At 35.8% G+C, this 25637-nt stretch overlaps 1 protein-coding gene across 43 annotated transcripts in view; it reads right to left on the bottom strand.

The window, feature by feature from the left end:
* KCNMA1 (potassium calcium-activated channel subfamily M alpha 1) overlaps positions 1 to 25637 on the bottom strand; it is a 483481-nt gene that overhangs the window by 111143 nt on the left and 346701 nt on the right. For 26 of the 43 annotated variants that reach the window (XM_057416305.1, XM_057416302.1, XM_057416303.1 and 23 more), the window contains 3 exons: positions 15449 to 15558; positions 9105 to 9173; positions 4913 to 4924 (listed from right to left, as the gene is read on the bottom strand). In XM_057416305.1, coding sequence (XP_057272288.1) covers positions 4913 to 4924; positions 9105 to 9173; positions 15449 to 15558 — 191 coding nt within the window. The remainder of the gene's footprint in view (positions 1 to 4912; positions 4925 to 9104; positions 9174 to 15448; positions 15559 to 25637) is intronic. The other 17 variants (XM_057416297.1, XM_057416295.1, XM_057416320.1 and 14 more) reach the window with 1 other exon arrangement.

The raw sequence follows: 25637 nt of genomic DNA on the forward strand, positions 1-25637 counted from the left end.
GCATCCATCAGATATTGAGAACGCATGCATCTGTTTAAGCAGCTCATGAAAATATTCATATATATCCCCACAGTTGAGATGATAAGTACATGGCAAAGTAAACTGCAGTTCTGAGTGAGAAAGTTTCAGCTAATGTCTCATTTTTATGTATCTCCAAAACTAGGGAGTTTTGCAGATAAAGGAAGATGTAGGAAAAGGGGAAAAAAAAGACAGAAATGCTTTATATTTAATATTAATCTATATAGCTAATCCATACAAATTTTGTGCCACAAAATGGGAAAATGCTGTTGAAAATCACACCCGATTTTTTAAAGTATTTTTTTATAATAAATCTTATTTTTTTTTTTCTTTTTAATCTCCTAATTTAGCTCATGAAATTAAGCAAGGAATGCCAAAAATTTCAAAAGTTTCTAAGTTTTTGAGCAAATTTTATAACATTTCTAGTTTAAGGTTACTTCAGAAACTAATCAGGTAATAGTAAGCCAAAAAACCTTTTAGTTATAATTTCCTTAAAAATTCCAGCTCCAGAAATATGCTCCTCAGGACAAAGCTTTTCATGACAAGTGTCACATTTCAAGATTATCTTGATTGCTTGCTCGCTCCTTCAAGCATGAACAGCTAGAACACATAGCAATTAAAGCCATCTAATTTGAATATGTGTAAATTAAATATGATTTAATGTGTTTAATAGGAATTTAATGTACTTTATCAGCATAAACTTAGAAGTCAGTTCCAGTAGTCTATGATAATACAACTTCTAAGCCAGCTGTGGAACAGAAAGCAGTATGGAAACCTCGGCTTTACAGTTACCTAGCAAAAGTTAGTTCATTTGTTCAAGAAGATCACACATGTAAGAGCAATGAAAATGTCACACATCAGAAATGTGAAAATCACCCTTGATTTCAATTGTACTCTCGGGAATCACAGAATGAATTGCAGAATGCTTTGGGTTGGAAGGGGCCTTTAAAGATTGTCTAGTTTCAACCGCCCTATCATGATCAAGCATATTTTTCAATAGAATGGATTGCTCAAAGCCCCTTCCAACCTGACACTGAACATTAAAGCTCTGGAAAGAATTAGAAAGAATAGCATCTATACAGTTGAAAATGAGTTTCCAGACTGACTGAAATATAAGCAGAAGAAGCACAAATGGGAATTAGCACACATTTGAGAATTTTTAAGAAAATGAAAAATCCAAATGTGGTTAGAAAAATTGTAGACAAATGCTTATGGATCTCTTTAAATAGATTATTCAACTAAAAGTTAAGATAGGACATAATGACTTTTTCATATCTCAGTGGACTACAGATATCTCTGACAGTGTGTTAATTTTGATCAATTTGCTTACTTGTTCGATTATATCTTTCTGATGTTTTAAGTATATATGCTACCTTCAGTAAAGTACAGATATATGTAACTATCTGTTCAATATTGCTCAATACCCTTTTGGTAGTGCATGGATGGTTGGCTGCACAATACAACAATATTGTGACCTAGATAAAGAATACCATATTATATCTTCCCCTAAAGCATTAAGTGAGCTAAAGTTTTGATTACTAGTTGCAGGTCTTCCAGGTTTTGCTGCACTTCAAGATAGTTGATGGAGAACCTGGTAGTTGCAGGTTTGAACTGCAGGACAATCTGTGGATTGACACTTTGGGGCAGGACTATTCCCTCCAACTAATTTTTTTGTACTCATTTCTGCTGTTGGGTAATTTTTATTTGCCTCCCGCTTCAAAGAATAATACATGTGGGACTCCAATTGTATTTCATGGGTTGAAAGAGCATTAGAATGTTTGACGGCTGCTATATTTTTATGTTATTAGAATATATAAAACATTGTTTCTAATAAAATTTCAGAGTCCAAAAATTTCAGTAGGAGATGAAAAGAAATTCCTCTAGCTTTCAACAATATTCAACTATCTTCTATCTGAACTACATGGAGAAACAACCTATCAGAGTTAGTCTGAACTACCATGACACTGTATGTATTTACTGCTAGCCCATTTGCTAAGTAACATGGCTACACAATTTTCCTTGCACAGCTTGAAACTGAGCAGGTTTCCATTACTGCTTAAGTTGTAAATGGACATAACTTTGAACCCTTAATCTAGACACAGCATTTATACAGTAGGTGACTCTCAGAGTTGTGTAACTGTCTGTATTCTCTGGAAAAAATTAGGGATGTTATTAATATGGAAGGTTGCTTAAAGGTCTTAAAACTGTGCTGACAAAGGCATGTGGAAATGCTTAGCGACTACAGCACAGACAATAGGCAATGATAACATTTTAATAGCACTATGTGAAGACTAAAAACTGGAAGATACAGAGAATTCATTTAAGAATTTTCCTTGTCAGAGCCTCAGTTATGTACTATTCTCATTTGTTCGTACTTTCAAGGTTACATTTTAGACAGCAGTAAAGGTGGGATTCATCTCATCTGACTTAGAATGGAAGCTGCTTTCAAAAACTGTCTCTCTCTTCCCTTGCAATCATGCACTAAGTCTGGATACTGAAAAGAGACTAGACATCTAAAATGTAGATGGATAAAGTTAGGTAATATGAATCCCATTGTCAGTGAGCAATTGAACAGTTCATCCCTGCATCAAGGAAACTTGTCTGATTCAGTAACACTCCCTTTTTCTTTTATTTATATTTCCTTTCATATTTATGGCTACCCTTATAACTGCCATCATCCTTGTCTAAACAAAAGAAAAGATCAATTGTTGAATTAAATGAATAAAACCAGAAAAATTTTGACTAAAGAAATTACAAAAGCCATAACTCCATTTTAAACCTTGTGGTAGATGTACTGTACCATTCCCCATGTGACTGAAACAGTAGCAATATCATCTAGTAATCAGGAAGACATAATATTGTTTAAGTACTATTAATACATTATCTAAATAAGACTGTGTGGTATTACTAACATAGCTACCACATTTTTAAATAAACCCAGCTATTATTGATTGTTTCATGCCATGCCCAGATGAAATCCACCACTATTAGCATAACAGCCTTTTAAAATGTATCATGTCATTTACACAACTATAGAATTAGAACTACAAAAATAGTTTGAGACAGTATTTTTTGTTTCAGGGTACGTTTTGAAGTGGAGTGTGATGGTAGGTGCACAATCCCACAGTGGGAATTGCGTGCGTACCAGCTTCACACTGAATATAAGTCATAAGTATTGCTTCTTTCTTCTGGGCTCAATCATTGACATTAATTCAGATCCATATTGCTCTACACAGAAAAATCCAGTAAGACACTAAAAAGAATACAAGGCAAAAGACACAGTGCACATTACATGCTACAGTATTTTAAAGCTTAATTACTACAAGCATATAAAAGGTTGCTCCCAGGAGTTCTTTACAATAGAAACTACTAAGTCATAGTCTACAGGATATGCATGAGGTATTTTATTGGGGAATAGTCCAAACTAGTGCAACGATGCTGATAAATTCAATACAAATTATTCGTTCTGGTTCCAGAAGTGATTATCAGTACAATGAAGGAGCACAATATACTTTATTCTGGGAGCAAGCAACTTCACTTGGTACAACACTTCTTCAGGTTGCTCATCATGCCAGCAGTAACATGCCTTCACCACAAGATAATATATACTTAAAGCAAGAAGCAAAGTAGAGGTGCAACAACTGCATATCCTTGAAGATGCTAAGTGTTGCAGTAACTTCTCTGCAGTTGGATCATCTCAATAATGCCAAACTGACAGGAAGCCACCTCTCTTTTCACACATCTACTCAGAAACCACAGGACAGTAAGACTAAAAAATAAATATATCACACACAACACACTCAACAGAATAGACATGGAAATGAAAGTTTGGGGAGTATAATGAAGAAGGAAATTGAAATGTCTGGACAATGAAAACAGTCAGACAGTCTTCTATAAGTCGGACAGTCACTGACAGTCAGACAGACTTCTATAAGCAGGTATAAAAACAAAGCTGGTAGTGATAAGAGAATTGAGGAGAGAAGAGGATATGGAAGAGCATGCCTTATTTACTTCATCAAAACCAATGGCAGCAAGATAGAATGTAGACTAAGGAGTGACTCACAGCATGGTATACTAAAACAAAATACAAAACATGCCCTCCCAAATTAAAACCAAAACTGAGAAACAAATACACTCAGTAACATCTTCATAAATGAGCTTAATAAATGTCATCAAAATGTACGTGACACATTAGAGACTATCCATGGCACTTTCTCTGGAACAGTACAATAGCTTTAATGAGTACTGTGTTATGAGTAACTGGGCTCAAAACAGGACCAGTGATGCAAAGAATCAGGTATTTGTTGCTAATGGAAGGTGAGACAAGAAAACATTAACTACTGTATTTTAAGACATGTTTTGAAGGAAGACTCTGGGGAAAGAACATCAATGAATATGGAGACAATATGGCAGCACAACTGCTGGTAAAGACAAAATACACATTGTCACGATAACAGCACAAATGAGAAAAGAGACGAGGAGTTGTTAACAGTGAAGTCTGCTTTTAAAATGCAACAAACTGATATACCAATGACTCCACAAAAGGAGAAGATAAAAAAAAAAAGCCTACAAAACTACTGTTTTATTTTGTACTTCCTGCAAAGAAGTTAGTGCGTGAGTCACAAGAACCAATGGAGAGACAAAATGCTATTTTCTCTCCTCTTTGAGATTGGGGGCTCATATATAAATATACACACAGATATATATATATATATATATACACACACACATAGACAGATGAAAATATATCTATATGCATATATGTGTGTGTATATACAGAGAAAGATAGACAAAGATGTTATCTTCCTGTGTTCTTGGCAAGGAATTAGTCCTGAAGTTAGAAGGAGTGGAGGTAGGATTGAGGTTGGAAGGAAAGGTAACGAAGAGGGCATACCGCTTTCGGCTTCTGCAAACGACAAGAAAAAAATTGCAAATCAAACACTTCGATAAGAAATCAACTGACACCAAAGCAAAAGCAAAAAAACCCCTTTATTTACAAGTCTTCAAGGCTCAAAGGTTTTTCTGCTGAGAATGAGAACAAATATATGGATAGACAAGGAGCAAATTTAACAAGAGGAGTAAACATGGGGTGCAGGAGGGAAGAACCCTGGTTAAGCTTTCCTTTTTGTTTACTGATGTCGAGGAAAAAAAAGGGGGGGGGAAAGGAAGGCAAAACCATTTCTAAAAGGAATTTCAGATAAAGAGTTTGAATAACTGCATTTTGAACTGACATTTTTTGCTATCTGTTTAGTAAGCTTTGTTGGGACATTTTCAGGTTGATGTTCTCCATGTTCCTTTAGCATTTTTTTCTACATAAGAAACAAAAACCACTCTACAAATGAACCAAGAAAGACCATTTTTATAAGCTAAAGTAATCTCAGAGAAACAAAAATGTATTTAAGAAGTGCTTTCTGCTCTTAATAACTGCTTATAATATTCCCAGATACTATTTAGATATCAAGGAATGGCTAACTCACATTGTGATCTGGAACTACTGAAGTGCAGACCTCTATAGCTCGTCAGAAACCCATTAAATTCAGTAATATTTTCTAAACTCAAAGGTTTCTTTGATAAGTGAGCAGTAATTTAACCATTATTAAATATACAAATATGAGGGTAGTAGAAAAGCTAATCATGGCTATCTTTAAGATAACCTGATGAGAAAGAGTTGCCTAAAAAGATAAGCATACTGCAGGTATTTCACCGATTATTTGAAAATGAGTTTGTATTTATCATATCTACATTACCTACATTTAGGCTTGAAAACATTTAAATTCTGCTTTTAAGCAATCTTGTAAAATCATTAATTGCTTATAATTACTGATCTAATACTGTGTAAAGTTGTTATCAAGGTGTGCTTACTATTTTGTGTAGTTTTATTAGGAGTCAGGAAAAAAAGAAGAAAACCCAGCTGCAAGCAGGAAACTTAGCTACTGCTAACTTATACATTAATATTAGCTTGGGTAGCATTCTGATGATATATAACTACTATTAAGCTCAAATTCCCTATGGTATTTTTAACAGCAATTGGCTGAAAATCAGAAAGCTTCAGAAAACTGGCATGTGGGAGACTGCCTGGGTAAAAAAAAAAAAAGAAAAAGAAAAAAGAAGAAAAAAGATGCATAGGTAAATGAGTATTTATGCTATTCTACATGTAATGAAGACATTAACAAAGTCAATTAAAAGTCTGCCATTGACTCAAAATGGTATTAGTATTTATCCTTAACACCAAGATGAAAATTTGAAGAAGGCATTAGGAAACCTACAATGCCCACACATTACTACTTTTGAGAGCCGCACACACTCCTGAATTCACTTTGTGCTGCTTTAGGTCTGAGTGCAAAGTGGTGAAGGAAGATGAAGCTAAACTTAAAAGGCAACTCCTTGTGCAAGTGAAAAAATTCAGATACATAATTTACTTACACAGATATTCTGACTAGCAGCAAAAATTAAACTGGTGGGAGTAAGATCTTCTTATCCCTAGGCGAAAACAATGCTTTGAAAATTTCCTCTGCCCCTGAAAATACTGGCCCTAGACCTGTCCTCAGCTATTGCAGGAAATACTATCTTTTAATAAAAGGGTCCCACCTAGATAATTTGTATTTATATATATCATTGTTGCTCTAAATTGTAAACAATGTAAAACCTCCAAAAAGTTTTACAAAATATGGATCTAAACTATAATAAAATAATTAGCAGATATCTACTGTTGGTCACACTTACAGCATGAAAGCTAAAAGGGTACTATAATCAGTTTTCCCCTCAGCTTTATGAAGAATTACCAATGAAGAACTTAAAATATGGAGTAGAGTAAAATATTTCCAAAGTCAACAACAATATACATAATTGGAAAATGACATATTTATCTTTTTCGAAGACAGATTGCACCTGTATAACATAGTTCCCCACCTTCTAATTTAATAAAGTGCATGGAAATGTGAGCATACCTAAGAAGTGAGAAACTGAAGTTTTGTTCCATTACCTCTCTATTTAGACTGAAAGGCTCCACCTCAGAAAACCACAAGTATGTAATTAAGATATTTGGGTTGAAGAGCACAGGAACAGGTAGAACAGCAAAGGTATGCTACAAATAGCTCAGTGATACACCAGTGACTGTAAAATTACCACTGGTTAGAAAGCCAGAAGATATTACTGTGGATCAGGCTTATAAAAAATGCGAATATCTAGCTTACATGTTCTCCTCTTGTTACATTGTGTTTACAAATCCAGCTGTTATCATCCCTTTTTTAGTATTGTTTTCTGCAATTCTTAGGCTCTTTTTTTTCTACCAATTAATTAGTTGTGAACTGTTACCTGCATAGCTTTAAGTAAGAAGTAATATAAGATTGTATCACATTGTGTTACTTTTTGTGGGATCCTCTGCATCACCTTGTGATTAAGAACTCAATCCAACTTCCACTGAAGTTAGTGCAAAGAATGATATGGAAGCCATGAATTATCTGTTCTTACTGAAAAAGACTGTAATATTAGCGCTTATGCAAGAAAATGACAATTGAAGTAATGACAACCTAAAGTTGGGCAATACTTCTTAGGAAAAAAAAATAGAAACCAAGTATTTTCTAATATTGGAAATACAAAATCTGACAAATAGTTCCATTGTTGTCACTATTCTATTTTAATTTTCTAGGAAGATATTAAACTGTTCAAAGACAAAAGAATAAATAATTTGCTTCACATTGGCTAATGTGGAGTGAGATCATTAAATGGAAAAGTGTTCTAAGAGCGCCTGAGAGCTGGAAACATAAAAAAAAAAAAAAAAATCCTGATTTATTTAAAAAAAAAAAAACACAACAAAAAAGATTTCTTATCAGCATACTGTGGACAAAAATAATATGCAATAGCACATACACCACTTCACATATCACTTTAACATAGGAAAGAATCAAGCAAAATCAATGATAAGGTGTAGAAATACTCTTGTAAGTAGTTGTAACATGGTATTGCATTGCAATGCACATCCCGCATTGGTTTTATAGATATTTTTAATAAAGAAAAAATATAACATTAAATAATAAACATTAAAATGAACTTTCAAAACCTCAGAAATTTTGGCATGAGCTCAAATGACAGAATTGGTTCTCCTATGATGAGAAACAATTGTGAGAAACAAGTTTTAGGTAATTTCTGGCCAAAAATAAGATGAACTAGTATGTATAGTTCCAGACTTACTAGAGTAGTACAGAATATAATTTTGACAGAAACAAAATAAAATTCAGTTAAGAGACAGCATTATCACATTTTTATTACATGTCCCTCTATATTTTGCAGACCAAATTTATAACTTTTTTTTTTTTTTAATACAAAAATCAATGTTGTGTAAAGCACCATTGCACAAGCTGATAGAAGACTGACTCCAATGTTCACCTGGATTTTTATACATCTTTATATAAAAAAACTGCAAGAAATACTTCTAGGTTTTTTTTTGTTTTTTTTTTTGTCTGTGAATCAGTACTAATAATAATGATTTTTTTTCTACTTGGTTGAGGAAAGGGGTCAGCCAGTTGCTAATTTCAAGCTAATTTAATCTTTTCTGTTTTCATGATGTGATTAAAACATGCACATTTTTGTCAAAACAGACCATATAAATACTGTTTATCTGATATGCCTTTTTATGTTGTATCCTAGTTAAATTGATTCTTCCAAACTCATTTCAATGGAATTATTGAGAATACACATAGCCATAACAAGTTTTGATCTCACATCTATTTACCACTTTTTGATTTTCAGCAAAATAAGTAATTGGACCTCCAATTAAAACTGATACACTATGAACAAAAACATTGAAGATTTTGTTTAAGTAAAAATGAATTGCACTTCTGGAGATGGGACTATCACTGTTCGCCCACTTTCTACTGAATGTTCTGACTTGAATTAAACTTAGAGAAGAGCAATAGGGAAGAAATAAAAGCTTTTCAGTGCTATGTGAAATGGTATAACATGATGGCATGCTAATTATACTCTAAAATGTTTCAAAGGTATAAGTATAGCCATGTACATTTTGAAAAAAAAAGCAGGCACAATTCTTGACAGTGCATTCCAGAAAAATCTGTAGGCATTTGACATACCTGCTTTCTCGTTTTTCCGACTTGTATTCTATGGCTATCATTAACAGCTTTAGTTTCGCAAACACCAGCCTGCAGGAAAAGAAGCAGCCAAAAGTCAGTCCTTTTTCACAACAAATATTACATATGTAGGGATCGCTTTAGGATACATATTTTCTCTGAGAACTTACACTACAATATTTTCCATTTTTTTCAGTTAGGTATACACAGAACATATATTAAGGTCTTTCTACTTGGAAGATATTGAACACATTATTTTCCTAAAAATATAAACCGATGAGTGTTTTAGTGTCAGACATAAGAACCAACACACTATGTTACTAAGTCCAGCCAATAATAACAAAGGTCATAATACACAACATAAAGTTGCAGTTGGCTATAGCTTTGGACATGTTGAGGAATATTTTCAAATCTTTGCTGGAATTCAGCCATATGTAGATTGTAGTGTGCACTCCTTAGAAAACAGATATGTACTGAAGTAAAATGAGAGTACTATATTAGTAAGTCAATAATGCCCACTACTGTCACAGATGTAGAGCATGACTGGAAGCAATCTCTGACCAATATACGGGAAATATATTCTGATACTGTAATAAACACTTTGCAGTTGTAGAAGTTTGTACAAGTGACTATTAAAAGAACTCAAGGGTGATACAGACTTGCAGAACTGTGATGTAGCACACCACTATTTGCTTCAAGCTAACAGAAAATGTGAGAATAAACAAGAAACTAACCATCTTTTTTTTAAACAACTAGAAACCATTTTCCAATTTTGTCATTGAATCGTATGCAAATTCAATGCTTCCTGTTCCACACATTTGTCACAAATTACTCTAGAGCTCATCCTTCTATAGATGGCATCTTTATATCATACACTAACTTTTCCAGTGTTCAGTGCTTCGCTACAAAATTCCTTTCTTCAGTGTTATTAATATTTTTGCATAGATTTCAACAATATTTATATTTTTAATGCAAATTTAGCAACACCCTGCATACTTTGCATCAAAAACATGCTTTGCAGAAAACAAGGAAATGGCTGCTGAACTGAACTATTCAATTTCTATATCAGATTTCAGAAATCACTGTGATCAGATAATTTCTGCTATTTCTTCAGAATATTTCTTTGGGACTTCTGCAAAGCATTTGACACCATCCTGCACAACATCTTTGCCTCTAAACTGGAGAGACATAAATTTGATGGATGGAGTACCCAGTGGATAAAGAACTGGCTGGATGGCTGCACACTGAGTTGTGCTCAACAGCCCAACGTCCAAATGGAGACGGGTAACGAGTGGTGTCCCTCAGGGGTTGGTGTTGGGACTGATCCCATTCAACACTTTTGTTGGCAACATGGACAGTGGGATTGAGTGCACACTCAGCAAGTTTGCAGTGACACCAAGCTGTGTGGCTCAGTTGAAGCACTGGAGGGAAGAGATGCCATCAGAGGGACCTTGACACGCTTGTGAGGTGGGCTGATGCCAACCTCATGAAGTTTAACCATGACAAGGGCATGGTCCTACACCTGGGTCGGAGCAATCCCAGGCACAGCTACAGGTTGGCAAAGAAGAGATTCAGAGCAGCCCTGCGGAGAAGGAGTTGGGGGTGTTGGTTGATGAGAAAATGAACATGAGCAGGCAGTGTGCACTTGCAGCCCAGAAAGCCAACCGTATCCTGGGCTGCATCAAAAGGAGCGTGACCAGCAGGTCGAAGGAGGTGATCCTGCCCCTCTACTATGCTCTTGTGAGACCTCACCTGGAGTACTGTGTGCAGTTCTGGTGTCCTGAACCTAAGAACAACACGGAACGGTTGGAACAAGTCTAGAGGAGGACCATGAGAGTACCTCCGGAACTGCAGCCAATATCAGAAATGGGCAGAAAAAATCCTGATAGTTACTGAATTCTCAATTAGCCCATCACATCCTACAAATCCCAGGCTCAGCTGGCAAATTGTATGGGGACCTTCTGTTTTCAACCTACAGCTGGGTTCTTCCAGAATCTGAGCACTCATGTACTGCTCAGGCACAAAAAATAGTAAATACTCCAATAGTAGAATTCCATAGAATTAATTAAAAAAAAAAGGCAAAAAAAAGCCGTGATGTTAGTGGTTATCTGATCAAGTATAAAATTACAAGTTTGTCAGCAAGATTCTGGGGAGTCTTGTTAAAATACGTGAGATGTACTTTACAAGCGTCTTACTATATCGTTACAAGCACTTCCACAATTGCATTAGAATTGCTGGATCTTAAGTATGCTATGGAAGAGCAGATGACAACACAAATCAAGGGGATGAGAAATTAGAGATGCTAAGCAATGGAAAGCCAGCAGCCAAAATCTATCGCATACATACTACAGAAGGCACTGACGGTATTGCTAAAAGTACTGGAAAATTTGCTCAAAATGAGTACTTAACTGCCATTACAGTTATTTCCACTTATAATATTGTTTATATTGGATGACTATTGACTTATTATTTACACCTCAGAAAGACAGTAAAAACTTTCAGCATTCTTTGAAAGGATAAGATACCCTAACAGGCCAGCTCAGAAATACAGAAGAATGAAGGAAAAAATAATGCAGCTATGCCATGTGTGTGTAATCATGCAGATGTTTCTAGATATGTGATTACTGTGAATCTTACATTGATGCAGAGCAGAAGTAACTCCACTAAAATCATGGAATCATTAACTTAATGGAACGTGAACAATACCAAAGAGAAGTTTAGTTTACTAGATAGGATTTAATTAAGCAGGCAGTTCCATGTCAGTTTACAATTTTAACCATAATCTCAGCTGTGAAGACACACAGAGATTAGTACATATTCAAGGTATGTTTTCCAGTCTATTCCCATCTGGCCAGTAAAATGAAATACAATTAAATTTTGTGTTTCGCATGTTATGAATCACTGGATACAAATTAATACTCATTGCAAGGCTCAGTGCATGAAAAATATTGTACATGCTTACTGCCAAAACACTGAAGAATGCACTTTTTAATTTCTTTAGTCAGTCAGGAACCAACAAATATATTGGGGAGATATTTGAAACTGATGAAAAGTACTACATATAAACAGTGCCTAAAGCACCTGCATGGCAACAGTTTCAGTGCTCTTTAGTACTTCAGTAAACATTCCCCCTGATGTATCTGAATGCAATATACAAGTTTTGATCTCTTTTCTTTTGTTTTGCTACATCACGATATGAGCCTATTTATTCTTTGAAGGCTCATCATGGGAAAAAAGTTCCTGTCCCCAGGCTTTAATGATCTTCCGGCTGAAAGTTACAATATACTAGCTTCCTGTCTCCAACGCGGTAACAGATGATGGAGGCAGGGGATGGAAGCTGGCAGCCCTGTCATGTGCAGAAGCTAAGAATGTGGCATGGGTCTTTTAAACACTCACTCTATAGATCTAACAAAGTTTTCGGCAATAATTTTCTTGTGAATATCCACACGTGTGTAGTTGATCACACTAAGTCTGTCCACCAATTTCCCCTTCAGAAGCCAGTGCAAAAGATTTTTGCTGCTCTTCAGTTCTTCTGGAAATTGAATAGCCAGTTTTTACAGTAATGACAATACCTATGCACCAAACTCATTAATACATAACATCACATTACAATTTCTAATGTGCTTTAATTAATCTGAATTTAATAGTGTTAATTAAATGTTGGGAAATTTGAGATCATCTTCTTTAATTTAAACTAGGAAACACAGTTAAGCCTCCAAATAATCAAATGCTTGAGGAGAGTTCCGAAGTTTAGACATGCTTCTATAGATGTCAATAAAAACCCTCTCTTTATCAATTATCTCAGCTCTACCAGCACAGTTAAATATATGTCAGCTATATGTCAAACGCAGTCTCAGTTGCATGTTTCCAAGAACTTTTATAGAAACTCAGCTATGTTTGATAATGGTTTTGCATGAAAATTTAGTTTTCATGATTGTAGTTAGTGTAAGCAGCACAAATTACCATTTTTCTGAATATAAAACAAATGTATAGAATACATTATGAGATTCTATTTCAAGCTATTCAGACAAAGTTTTGTACTTATAGTAATGAACATTTTCCCTCAATAACCTACTCACAGTCTTATTAACATAGTGGAGGGATGGATTGTGAGCATGCTTGTTTTACTAGCAAATTAAGACTGGGCTCTGTCATAGCTACATCCCAGAAAAAGATTTTTAAATGGGTAATATTTGTCTAACAGTTGTCTCTCCCTCATTCTTATGCCTCATATGTTTCTGCTACTGTACATATCAGAAAAGGTGAGAGAAGTGCAAGGAGTTAAAGCAAAATCATTCTCCTTTACATAAGAGATATCTTACTTCCTCTATTTCCTCCTCTAAGAATAAAGTCTGTATAAGTGTTTCTATTAGTTAGTTAGGCACCAAACACTTCAGAGTGGGTCTGTTTCTTTTCAAGCATTTGAACAGTCCCTAAGCAAAAGCTGTTCAACAATCCTTCTTGTGACCTTTTGATACAGCTGTAAAGCCTGTACGCATTGTCTATTTAGATCTTAGAAAAGCATTTAATACTGTCCCCCACATCATTCTCCTGGAGAAACTGGCTGCTCATGGCCTTGATGTGTGCATTCTTAAATGGGTAAAAAACATGGCTGGATGGCCAAGCCCAAAGACGTGGTAAACGATGTCACATCTAGTTGGGAACTGGTCACTAGTGGTGTTCCTCAGGGGCCAGTCTTAATACATTTACTGACAATCTGGATGAGGGGGTCAAGTGCACTCTCAGTAAATTTGCAGACAACACCAAGTTGGCTGGGAGTGTTGATCTGCTGAAAGCCAGAAAGGCTCTGCAGAGGGATCTGGATAGGCTGGATCAATAGGCTGTGGCCAGCAGTATGAGGTTTAACAAGGCCAAGTGTCAGGTCCTGCCCTTGGGCCACAGCAACACCATGCAATGCTCAAGGCTTAGGGAAGAGTGGCCAGAAAGCTGCTTGACTGAAAAGGACCTGGGGGTGCTGACTGCCACTGAACATGAGCCAGCTTGTGCCCAGGCAGCCAAGTAGGTCAACGGCATCCTGGCCCTTATCAGAAATAGTGCTGCCAGCAGGACCACAAGAAATAATAATCCCCCTGTACTTAGCACTGGTGAGGCCACAACTCAAATACTGTGTTCAGTTCTGGGACCCTCACTACAAGAGAGATATTGAGAAAGTGGAGCAGGTCCAGAGAAGGCAAGCAAACCTGGTGAAGGATCTAGAGCACAAGATTTATGAGGAACAGCTGAAAGAACTGGGGTTGTTTAGCCTGGAGAAGAGAAGGCTCCGGGGTGATCTTATTACTCTCTACAACTACCTGAAAGGAGGATGGAGGGAGGATGTGGCTGGTTTCTCTTCCCAAGTAACAAGTGATATGACAAGTGGCAATGGCCTCAAGCTGCACCAGGGGAGATTTAAACTGGATATCAGGAAAAATTTCTTCACCAGGAGGGTGATCAGGAATTGGAACAGGCTGCCCAGGGAAGTGGCAGAATCACTGTCTCTGGAAGTGTTCAAAAACCATGAAGATGAGGCCTTCAGTGACACAGTTTAGTGGTGGAGTTGGTAGCCCTGAGGTAATGGTTGGACTTGATCTGAAAAGTCTTTTCAAACCTAGCTAATTCTATGATTCTGTGAAATATGACTGTGCTAAACTATCTTGGACCACGTTTGTGGCCCCATGGAAATTATCACAGAAATCTTGTGTGTACATATCTCTTATTCACAGAATCATTCTAGGACAAATATAAGGATATTCAGTCTCTAGAAATAAAGCTGTAGCACAGCTTATGCCATGCTTACATATGCCTATATGCTATATCCTTCAAAAACTCCTTTCTCATTACAGAATAGATTTATTCTTTCTGACATATTTCACTTGTTAGAAGTGGTTTGCAAGCAGTCCCACAGAGCTCTGGATGCCAGACTACTTATATGAATCTACTACATCTGTTTCAATTAATGAATAATTTCCTTAAAATGGGACAAAAGCCAGGATGGTGACACTGACAACCACTATTCAAAAATGGGAATCATTAGAAGAAATGATAGGACAGAACTTATGAGTAAATAACTCAATTTAAATGGATTGCTGATGAATTTGTTCAATTTTTTCACTGAAAACATTTATGCTTTCATTTCAATCACTTAATTTTAAATCTCTTTTGAAAACAGGCATTACAATGTTTGGAATACTTCCAAGCAGTGACTGCTTTAATGTCTATTTTATTGGATCCCATCTGATGTAGCAACATTAGGACTGTAGCAAAGTGAAAAAGTATCCTGCAGAAACCTTACATTTCACTTGAGAGAAGGCAAATACTTATGTATATTAATACGCATTTGTACTTACTCACACACTGCAGGGAAGGACAAACCTACAAAGGCACTAGACAGATATTCTGTATACATTTCATTTGCGACTCCTTCCAGGTAGTATTTCTGCCATGTATCCTCCTCAATCTAAAACAAAAAAAACAAAACAACACAGATGCAGACTTCTGAGTAAAACCAAAAGCCTTCTTTAAAATTTACAAACAACTGCTTAAACATGAATCATCAGATTTTAATAATTAAGTCAGTAGACTGTTATGGCAATTAATATTTTTTTTTTACAGGATTTCCTGGAATGCTGGGAAAAAAAAAACAGTCTATGTAGTCAATAAACTAAGTATCCTATTTAAAAATAATACACTCCATTCTTGTCAAGCATATTCAGCATGAGGTGAAATAAGGTTGTAGACAGCTTGAGGAAAAAAGTTTCTCAATTTTCTCTTTCTGAAAATTCTCTGGTGCAATTGTTGCATTATGAAGTTATTTACATTTAAAACTGTATTTTTTTTTCTTCTCTGCAGCTATAGCTATCAAGGAAATATGAGAAAAAATATTGAAAGAATTTCTTCAATGGTCATTAGTGCTTTAGGAAAGATCATGAAAACATTTATCTTGTAATTTAACCATTTCTAATAGCTACATTTACTTCTTTGGAAAAAAAAAAAACAAACAAAACAACAAAAAAAAAAACCAAACCAAAAATACCCCCAAAACCAACAAGACAACAAACTATTCGTTCCACTGTTTAGGTAGCCCCATTATGGTCTTCATCATACAGAGCAGAAAAAGAGACATCATTGAGTTTAGATAGAATGAAAAAAGTATATTTTTAAAACTATTGGTAGAGTTTTGCAAGCTACCTGAAGGGCTGAAGTACCAAATACCAACTGATTTCAGAAGGACTTAGATAAATATATATACCTTAAACATTTCACAACTTCTCTTTTTCTGGTATCCCCAGCTTTTCCCAAAGCTCAGCTCACATTGTCTAAAGAGATGACGATACTAATCCTGGAGGAAACAGCTGTAGCTAGGCCCAGTGAAGTGGGAAAAAGGATGCTTCAGGAACATCCATCCTCATTAATTACTGTAGGTGAGGCTCAAGTGCTTTAATCTACACTGCTGATCTTTCTTGTATAAAGTCCTAGAGCCAGTGTAACGGCAACCAGTTAAGTATGAGCCACGTTATTTTTTTTCCATTGCACAGAAAACTCAGCATTTTAGAAATTCTTATCAAACAATTCAGTCCAGTAAGACAAACAGCTTATTACTTTAAAATTTATTTTAAAATAAAAAAAAAAAAATTACTTTAAAGTAATAAGCATGCTTCCTCCCGGCTACCCATCCTCCTCCTCAGTGGCAGAGCACGAGACTGAAAAGTCCTTGTTCGGAGTAAGCATTACGTGGCAACAACTAAAAACATCAGTGTGTTATCAGCACTGTTCTCAGACTAAAGTCGAAAATAGAGCACTGCACCAGCTACTAGGAAGGAAAATAAAATAACTGCTACACCTGAACCGAGGAAAATCCCCTATGTCAAATGCCTTTGATAATATTCAGTCAGTGATTTTAATGGTATGAAATGCCTTACAGTAACAAAACTTAGGCCTGTATATTCTTTCTGGTAAAAGCATTATGGCATGTTAGGAGGGGTGTGGGGTTTGTTGTGAATGTATATTCCAAAAAGCAGTGTAACGTTACGTCTGTGTCAGTATTCAAGAAAATAAATTAATACATGTGATGTAAGTGACCTGGGTAAGTGTCCAAAATAATTTTTCAGATATTCAGCAATAAATTGAGAAAAGCATTTCTAACCAACAATTTATCTTTGCCTGTTGTGTCAAACTACAGCTGGTTTAAAACAGTATTAAACCAGCTGTAGTTTAAAACAGTATTAAAGCAACAGCTGGTTTAAAACAGTATTAAAGCAGCAAGTTCTTGCATAACAAGGAAATCTCACTATGTAAATTCAAAAAACAGTAAAAATTTAAGATGGGAAAATGCTAATCACCAGACAGTCAGGTCTGTGACCAACAATATACTCTATGCATTTATAATGTATCCAGCAACTGGCTTCTGCCTCATATATTTAAAAAAGAACCCAAGCCTACATAGATATCACTCATGACTTTCTTATGGATATTAATTCTATTTTTCCTTTAACTGTTTTGTTTATATTGTTGTTTCAGTATTTGTACTTATTCTACTCTAAATTATGCTTCTAAACAAGGCATAATCAGATGAAAACGTTAAATGTTCAACAAAACTTTCACGCTAAATAATTGATAGTTTTTAATTTTAAATTAAATCTTTAGGAGCTTTTAAAATCTTATATGATTTATGAAATAATGTTGTATGAGTACAAGCTGTAAACTAAATTTTAAAAACAAAAGCTGGAACAGTTATAGAGTCCAATTAATTCCCCAAGGGTCTAGAATATATTTTTCTTGTTCCTTCTTAGACATTTTTATTAAACACTTTATATTTTCTAAAAAAATTAAGTTATAGTTCTGTATTCCATATTCCTACTCCAGTAGCAAATCATGAAGCCCAGAAAATGTCACAAAATAAGGATTCTATACGTCTATAAGTGATGTTGCTCTTCTAATCCTTTTCCTCTTGGAGAGCTGCCTTCATTCCCACTTCCCCTGCCTGCAGTTCCATAAGTCTCTGCCCTTGACTCTGCCTCTTTATTTCTCTTCTTTACCATATCATCACCTAACATCACCCACAATACCAGCAGAACTGTTTCTCTAGGCTAATGTCCTGTATATCTTGCTATTTCCTTCTTAACTCTTTTACCCAAATGGAAATACTAGCCTGCCTTACTGACATGTACCAGAGGATGTAGAGCCACCAACTGACAGTGCCTTCTCGGATAGAGTTCTTTTTCTTACTTCCCCATCAGCAGTGTTTCCACCTTCTCTTTCAGGCTCATAATGTGGTTATCTTCTTTGCCTGCTTCAACCCTGTAATTTACTCTATACTGAAACTGTACAGACCCCTTGTCTCCTGCTAATCAGGATAAGCTGAAAAAAAACCACAAAAAACAAACAAAACCAAAAACAAAGTCTAAATCATGTTAGAAGAAAATTCACCTTTAAAAGCTTTAATAGACATCAAGACCAGTTCCATGTCGAAGTAGCATTTTATGGATAGCCAGTACCAAAAAAGTGAGGGATGCAGTACCTACCAAGCCCACTGAGCAAAACCAGAATTATATTATCCATTACCAAGAAATAAAGCAACAGCCACATTAAAAGGCTTCAAAAAGGGAATTAGAGCTTAGCCTTTACAGTGGCAGAAGCACATTGTCCTACCAGCATATACAAAAGCTACAGCTCTGCTGATTGCCTAACTGAAAGAAGCATTTTCATACCATGTCCATACATGGCTTGTATTGAAACACCATAATCATAATAATGCTGAGCTTTTTGAATTCTTTAAAAAATCAAAACTATCTCTTCCCTGTAATAGGCCGGTCCGCAGCTTGTTTAAATCACTCAAACCACCTCTACCAATTCTGACATGTTTAGATCATTGTCTGGACAGCACAGAGCAGAAAGAAACAACAGTGTATTTTGAAATAATGAGTTCAGTTAGAAAAAATAAAAAATAAATTTCAGATTATATCATTAATGTGATAATGTTATATTAAAATAAAATTAATATTGCTATATTACATTATTGAATAATAATATTTCTTTTAGACGCTATGTTATAGCATAACATAACTTTCATTGGTATTTGGTGTGACACAAATCTTTCTGGGGAAAAAGGAATCTAGTATTAAAAAATTTGAATTACACAGCTATCTTGACAGGACTTGCATAGTATTTTATGTAAGTCTGAACTGTTATACTACCGCCTGAGTATTAATTTGTGATTCAGCAATCTTTTCCCCAGATTAAACTAGCCAAAAGGCACCCTTTCAAAAGAATGTTCTAAAGAACGCAAGAATTGGAAACTTTTTAAGAAACCGGTGAAATATAAATTATAATGAATTTATTTCTTTTACATTTCCTTCTCCTGTTGATAGGGTGCCAAGTAAACAGTTACTTTAGCACTGAAGAAGTAAACAACTGCAAGAATAAACTGCGATATGGAGATGTTCCAAATCATACACTCCCTGACAAGTGGGCTGCAAACAATCAAGAGAAATTTCTTCCATAGAAATTGTTTCACCATTCAGAGATCATGTGGGATGCTAAAAGGGATTTGCATTGTGCTATTCTCCACCACACACAGAGAAGTCATATCACATTTTTATAAGCCTCTGATTCATGTGAACCTTGCAAATGTTGTTGATCAGCAACTCTTTATATACATAAAACAGACAAAGTGCAGGCTTGGTAACAAATAAGAGTAATGATAGCAAGGATATGTCTGTAACTGATGGTCTGTTTTCTGGATTTTTCTTAGATTGACACCACCTGAAATATACAAATACATTATGTCTTTCTCCTTTCTACTTTCTTCTGTTGTTTTCTTTTCTTTAGGCAGATGGAGTTTATTTGGAGGAAAGAACTGCAGATCAGACCTATAGTTAAGTACCCACCCTTAGTCAAGGACCAAGACAGAACTGGAAAAAAAAAAACCAGTCATTCAGTAAGCAGTGATCAAGCTTCATAGATAATGGTTAATGTTAAATTAAACCTAATTAAGTTTTTGAAATGTTTAAGATCTATTAGGATACCATGAAATACTGATTAATGAATCTAAAGAACTGCTGATATACCATAGTAGTTTCAATTTTATGTTTATAAAGACAAAGAGCAACAAAAATTTAAGTTATACAAATCACAGCTAGGAAAAAGGTAAAGAGAGTTTAGGTAACTGCTGGACCTCACACAGAATGTGCCATACCACCACTGTGACTTGAATCTATATCTTCCAAGTTCCTCTCCAGTACTGTAAGCCCATTATTATCTTTTCCTGACTCTGTTGTGATAAAAGGAAAACAAAGGAAAATGTAGGCCTTCTATGCGAGGAAAATGAGATCTGACTACCCCAGACAAGGAGAAAACTGAGGTACTCAACTTTTTTTGACTTGGTCTCCACCATCAAGCGCTCCAGCCACACTGTCCAAGTCACAGAAGACAAAGGCAGGGACTGAGAATAAAGAACCACCCACTGTAGTAAAAGATCAGGTTCAGGACCATCTAAGAAACCTGAAGATACACAAGTCCATGGAACCTGAGAAGAAGCATCCGCAGGTCGTGAAGGAACTGGAGGATGAAGTTGCCAAGACATTATCTATCATATTTGAGAAGTTGTGGCAGTTCAGTGAAGTCCCTACTGACTTAAAAAGGGGAAACATAAAGCTCATTTTTAAAAAGGGAAGAATGGAAAACCTGGGGAACTAGAGGTCAGTGAGTCTCACCTCAAGCCCAACAAGATCATAGAGCAGATCCTCCTGGAAATTATGCTAGGGCACAGGGAAAATAACGAGGTGATTAGTGACAGCCAACATGGCTTCACTAAGGGAAAATTGTACCTGACGAACTTTGTGGCCTTCTACAATGGGGTTACAGCATTCGTGGATAACAGAAGAGCAACTCACATCATCTACCTGGACTTGTGCAAAGTATTTAACACTGTCCTGCACAACACCCTTGTTGCTAAACTCGAGAGACATGGGTTTGATGGATGGACCACTTGGTGGATAAGGAATTGCCTGGATGGTCACACCCAAACAGCTATGGTCAACAGCTCGATGTCCAAGTGGAGACCAGTGACAACTGGTGTTCCTCAGGATCCGGTATTGGGACCGGCACTGTTGATCATCTTTGTTGGCAACATGGACAGTGGACTGAGTGAACCCTCATCAAGTCTGCAGTGACACCAAGTTGTGTGGTGTGGTCAACATGCTGGAGGGGAAGGGATGCCATCCAGAGGGACCTTGACAGACTTGAGAGGGGGGCCTATGGAAACCTCACGAAGTTCAACAAGGCCATGTACAAGGTTCTGCACCTGGATCACAGCAACCCAGGCACAAATACAGTCTGGGAGGAGGAGAATGGATTGACAGCCATGAAGATGGTCAAACAGGCTGAGAGCGCTGGGGCTGTTCAGCCTGAAGGAAGCTCCAGACATTATAGCAGCCTTCCAGTACCTAAAGGGGGCCTACAAGAAATCAGGAGAGGGATTTTTTTTTTTACAAGGGCATGTAGGGATAGGGCAAGCAGTAATGCCTTTAAATTAGAAAAGGTAGATTTACATTAGATTTTAGGAAGAAGTTCTTAAGTGTGAAGGTGGTGAAACACTGGAACAGGTTTCTAGTAAAAGCTGTGGATGACCCATCCCTGGAAACATTCAAGACCAGGCTGGATAGGGTTTGAGCAACCTGGTCTAGTAGAAGGTGTTCCTGACCATGGCACGGGGGATAGAACTAGATGATCTTTATAGTCCCTTATAACCCAAACCATTCTAAGATTCTACGTTACACTGCAATTGTGTCTCTTGGATAGTCATAAAACAAATTACCCACTGATTCAATAGCCTATGTGAAGAATAGATGGAAAATGACATAGTGTGTCCCAAGAGAAGAAATATAATTTTCATCTGTATTTTTTTTTTAAAGTTGCAATGCTGCTCTACTCTCCGCTACCTGTATATAGACGGAAAGTTATTATTGGGAGATATATTTACATAATATAATAATTTCCTAGTGAGACGTGGTGAGAGAGATATGAAAAAATTATGTACCTCTTTCATGCACAACCATTAGTATTGGCAGAAAATACCTAAACCCTTAATATACCCACCCCTATCCCCTGGCAGTATAATTATCAGGAGTAACATGAAAGAGATTGAGTATATCTGAGCCTGATAGTGCTATATAATCTTTTTTGTCAAGATCTAAGTCTCACTATCAAGACAGAGAACTAATGCTAGAGTTGTAGTGTGACCTAGGAGCTTTTACTGTATTTTGCAAGGTAAAACAGGGAAAGGATGGTGGGATGTCTTTATAAATATTGAGGAAGTGGCAGAATGAAAATTCTTTTAAAGCACAATGAAAGCAGATATAAAGTCTGCTGCCTAGCATTGAACAAGCTCAGTTCATCATCACAAAGCAAAGAAAAAAGAACAGTAGAAATTCTTTGAGAATAGTTTCAGATGCTTGGAACATCATCCATTTGATTTTTTAGACACATACTTACTTTCATAAACAATCCAAACTGAATAATACCCCCCCCAAAAAAAAACCCAACCTACAGTAAATTAATGAGTTAATTCTATTGATTATCCCTCTAGAATAGTACTTAAATATTTTAGTTCTGTTGTTAAAGTGATCCTGCTTTATTCTAATGTCCTATGTTTTTCTTTTGCTCACCATGTGCATCCCATTATGCAGTATTTTGTCTAAGTGCATGCAATTTGGAAAGTCTGAACAGTTTTCCCAAAATTATAAGGTTTGTACCAAAAAATTAAATAAAGTGTTGTGTAAGCAACATGCAAGTTGTTACATAGTTCCTTTCTAAAATACAGATAAAACTTACTCTTTAAAGATGCCCATAAGGCCTTGTAGAGAAACGATTTACGAAAAATACCTAGAAAATAACATCTTCACTGGAGAAATTTTCTTGAGCCCTTGCCAATCTGTTTTCATCTACTTCCGTCTAATGCAGAGACTCCTGCCTCCCCCTAGGCTAAGAATGGTTCCAGGGGTTCCTGACATTTAATCTTACAATACTCTACAGAATTGTGCATATATTTCTACAAACACAGATGCGAATAAAAAGTACAGACAGAACATTCTTCACTGGTATTTGAACAGAAGTTGTACATTGAAAGCAATATATTTTAAACATTTCCTCATATTCACCTATAATGTCCTGTCAGTCCATCCAAATTTCTTGTGTGAATGTCTGGTTTTATTATGCATTTAGATATGGATACCAAATCTGACAGATAAGTAATTGGCTGAAAGCAGTTCATACATTCCTAGCAGAGTGAAGCTTCTTAGATTTACATTCTTAATTTAATTTTCTTAAGTATTACAAATTATCAACTACCTCTTCACTCAGTTCCATCATCTGCTTAAATCAAAGCATTATATAAAATTTTTTGCTCTGCAAACTATTCCCACAGTTCTTTCTGCAAGAATGTTTTTTAAAATCGGTGTGAAAAGAACATGTTTTATAAGTAGGAAAGCAGTTAACTAATGTAAATCTGTATGGCTTTATTATGTCTCTCTTTTAGCCTGGACTGGAAAGCAATGTAGTGGGAAAAGTGGGCATTGCATATGTATGGGTGTGAGCAACAGCTGCCAAAAAAACCCACAGAACATTCCAGCTCTCAAATTAGCTTAGAGGAGAATGGAGACTGCGCTAGATTATTTTTCAGATCTAGAATGAGGGGTACTGTCTTACCAACAGAGCAAAGAGAAAACTAATTTGTTTGTGGACTTGTGTTACACTTGAGGATCACATTCCACATTTTATTAATTTACACAACAATGCTAACTTACATTGGCTTGCATGTTTGTATACAGGGACAATTTGACCACCTCTGCCTTTTATTCCATTTACTTACTTTTTGCAATGTTTTTCATATGGATAGACTTCTGGTATACATCTGCTAATCCAAACAATACAGAAATTGCAGCACAGTATTGTATTTCTGTCTTTTTCTAAGACTATGTAAATAATGAGTTCCAATTCTTTTATTAATAAAATAACTGTGCTATAAAAAGACTGGACTATTGAAATACAGTTTACAAGTGTAAAGCTTTTTTTCCCTTAACATATAGTTTGTTGTGCAATCTACCTTTCTTCCTTTAAGTATTTACAGAACCTCAACCTTTTTGAGCTGATTTCCTTTTTGTTCAGTTTGGTGCCAAAGAGGACATAAAAGATTCCATATGAGACTACATCACTAAAACCAAAAGGAAAATATTAGGAACAAATATAATATTTTGAGGTTTCTTAGTTTGTTTTACCCCTAATACCAGGCAGACCATTTACACAAATAATTTTTTGCCATAAAGTAACACATAATGAGTTAAATGTGTGCAATGTCGCCATCAATCATGTTCATTTGTGTTTGACTGACCAAATATTTATGGCATTTTAAATCACTTTCTAATTACATTATGAAGGAGGATTAAGAAACACACATTTCAAGCTTTCTTTAAAAAATAAAGAAGTTTCAGTACATTTTCCTGGCAACCCCCTAACTTATGGGAGACTCCACTAATAATGTTTGCCCAAGGTGCTTATAAAGGCCTGACAGCACTTAAATTCAGTACTATAAATGATAAGGGGTGGAAGTACTTTTAGGGAATGGATAACTTTCTTTTCAATAGCACCCTCTTTAACAATTCCAATCAATGTAGTTGCCCTCCTGAAATACACTGCTGATACATACCAACTGCTCAGTAATACTTTTCTTTCAAATACAGATTTTTAGAGTGAGACAGCTTGGAGGAAGAATATCCTTCCAGCTAAATAATGAAACAAGTCTTCTGTTGTTGCCAACTGAGTTGGTGTCTCATGAATAAATATATCTTAGTTCTCATACATTTATTTTGCTTTAAGTTTAAATATACACAGAGATCTTTGGAAATTATGATACACATTTTACTTGCCTGAACAATTCATTCTTAGTTAAGTGGAAGACATCTTTTTAACCTGTAGTAATAGAGTCTTGCAGTCTTTCAATGCACTATTTTATAGTATTTCATCTCCCACTGCCATCTGAAGATGACATCTGAAGTAACACAAGTCAAGGTATTTCTGCACACTGTTCTGTTTATATATAATCACAGGTACAAGAGCAAAACTGATATTGATAGCTTCCTTGAAATCAAATTCATTGCTATTTTTATGCTTACTCTGTGCGTATAGAAAGACTCAGATGTAATCTGAGTAGTTCCTTGCAAAGCTGAGCTTTCATCTTAAAACTGTTCATTGCTGAAATAGTACAATCTGTCACTGTCCTGAAATTATTATAAGAATATCTTATACAATAAGAAAATACAGGAGAGAAGGTGGGCAAGATGATGATATAAGTGGTTAGATGTATTTTCTAGAAAGATTCTACCTTTACATTTGCAGTTTCTGACCTGTGTAAACATTGTACCTGCAGATCTAGCCATAAATGTGTGCAGCTCTACTACAGTCCCTCTATAGACAGACATTTGTACACTTTATCACTTTCTGAATCTCTTCATTTTCTCACTGCAAGTTTAAAGAACTTGAATT

The sequence above is a fragment of the Pezoporus wallicus genome, unplaced genomic scaffold (genome assembly GCF_028554395.1).
Source record: "Pezoporus wallicus isolate ANWC-B61680 ecotype Strahan unplaced genomic scaffold, APGP_CSIRO_Pwel_v1 contig_2012, whole genome shotgun sequence".
Taxonomy (NCBI): Eukaryota; Metazoa; Chordata; class Aves; order Psittaciformes; family Psittacidae; genus Pezoporus; species Pezoporus wallicus.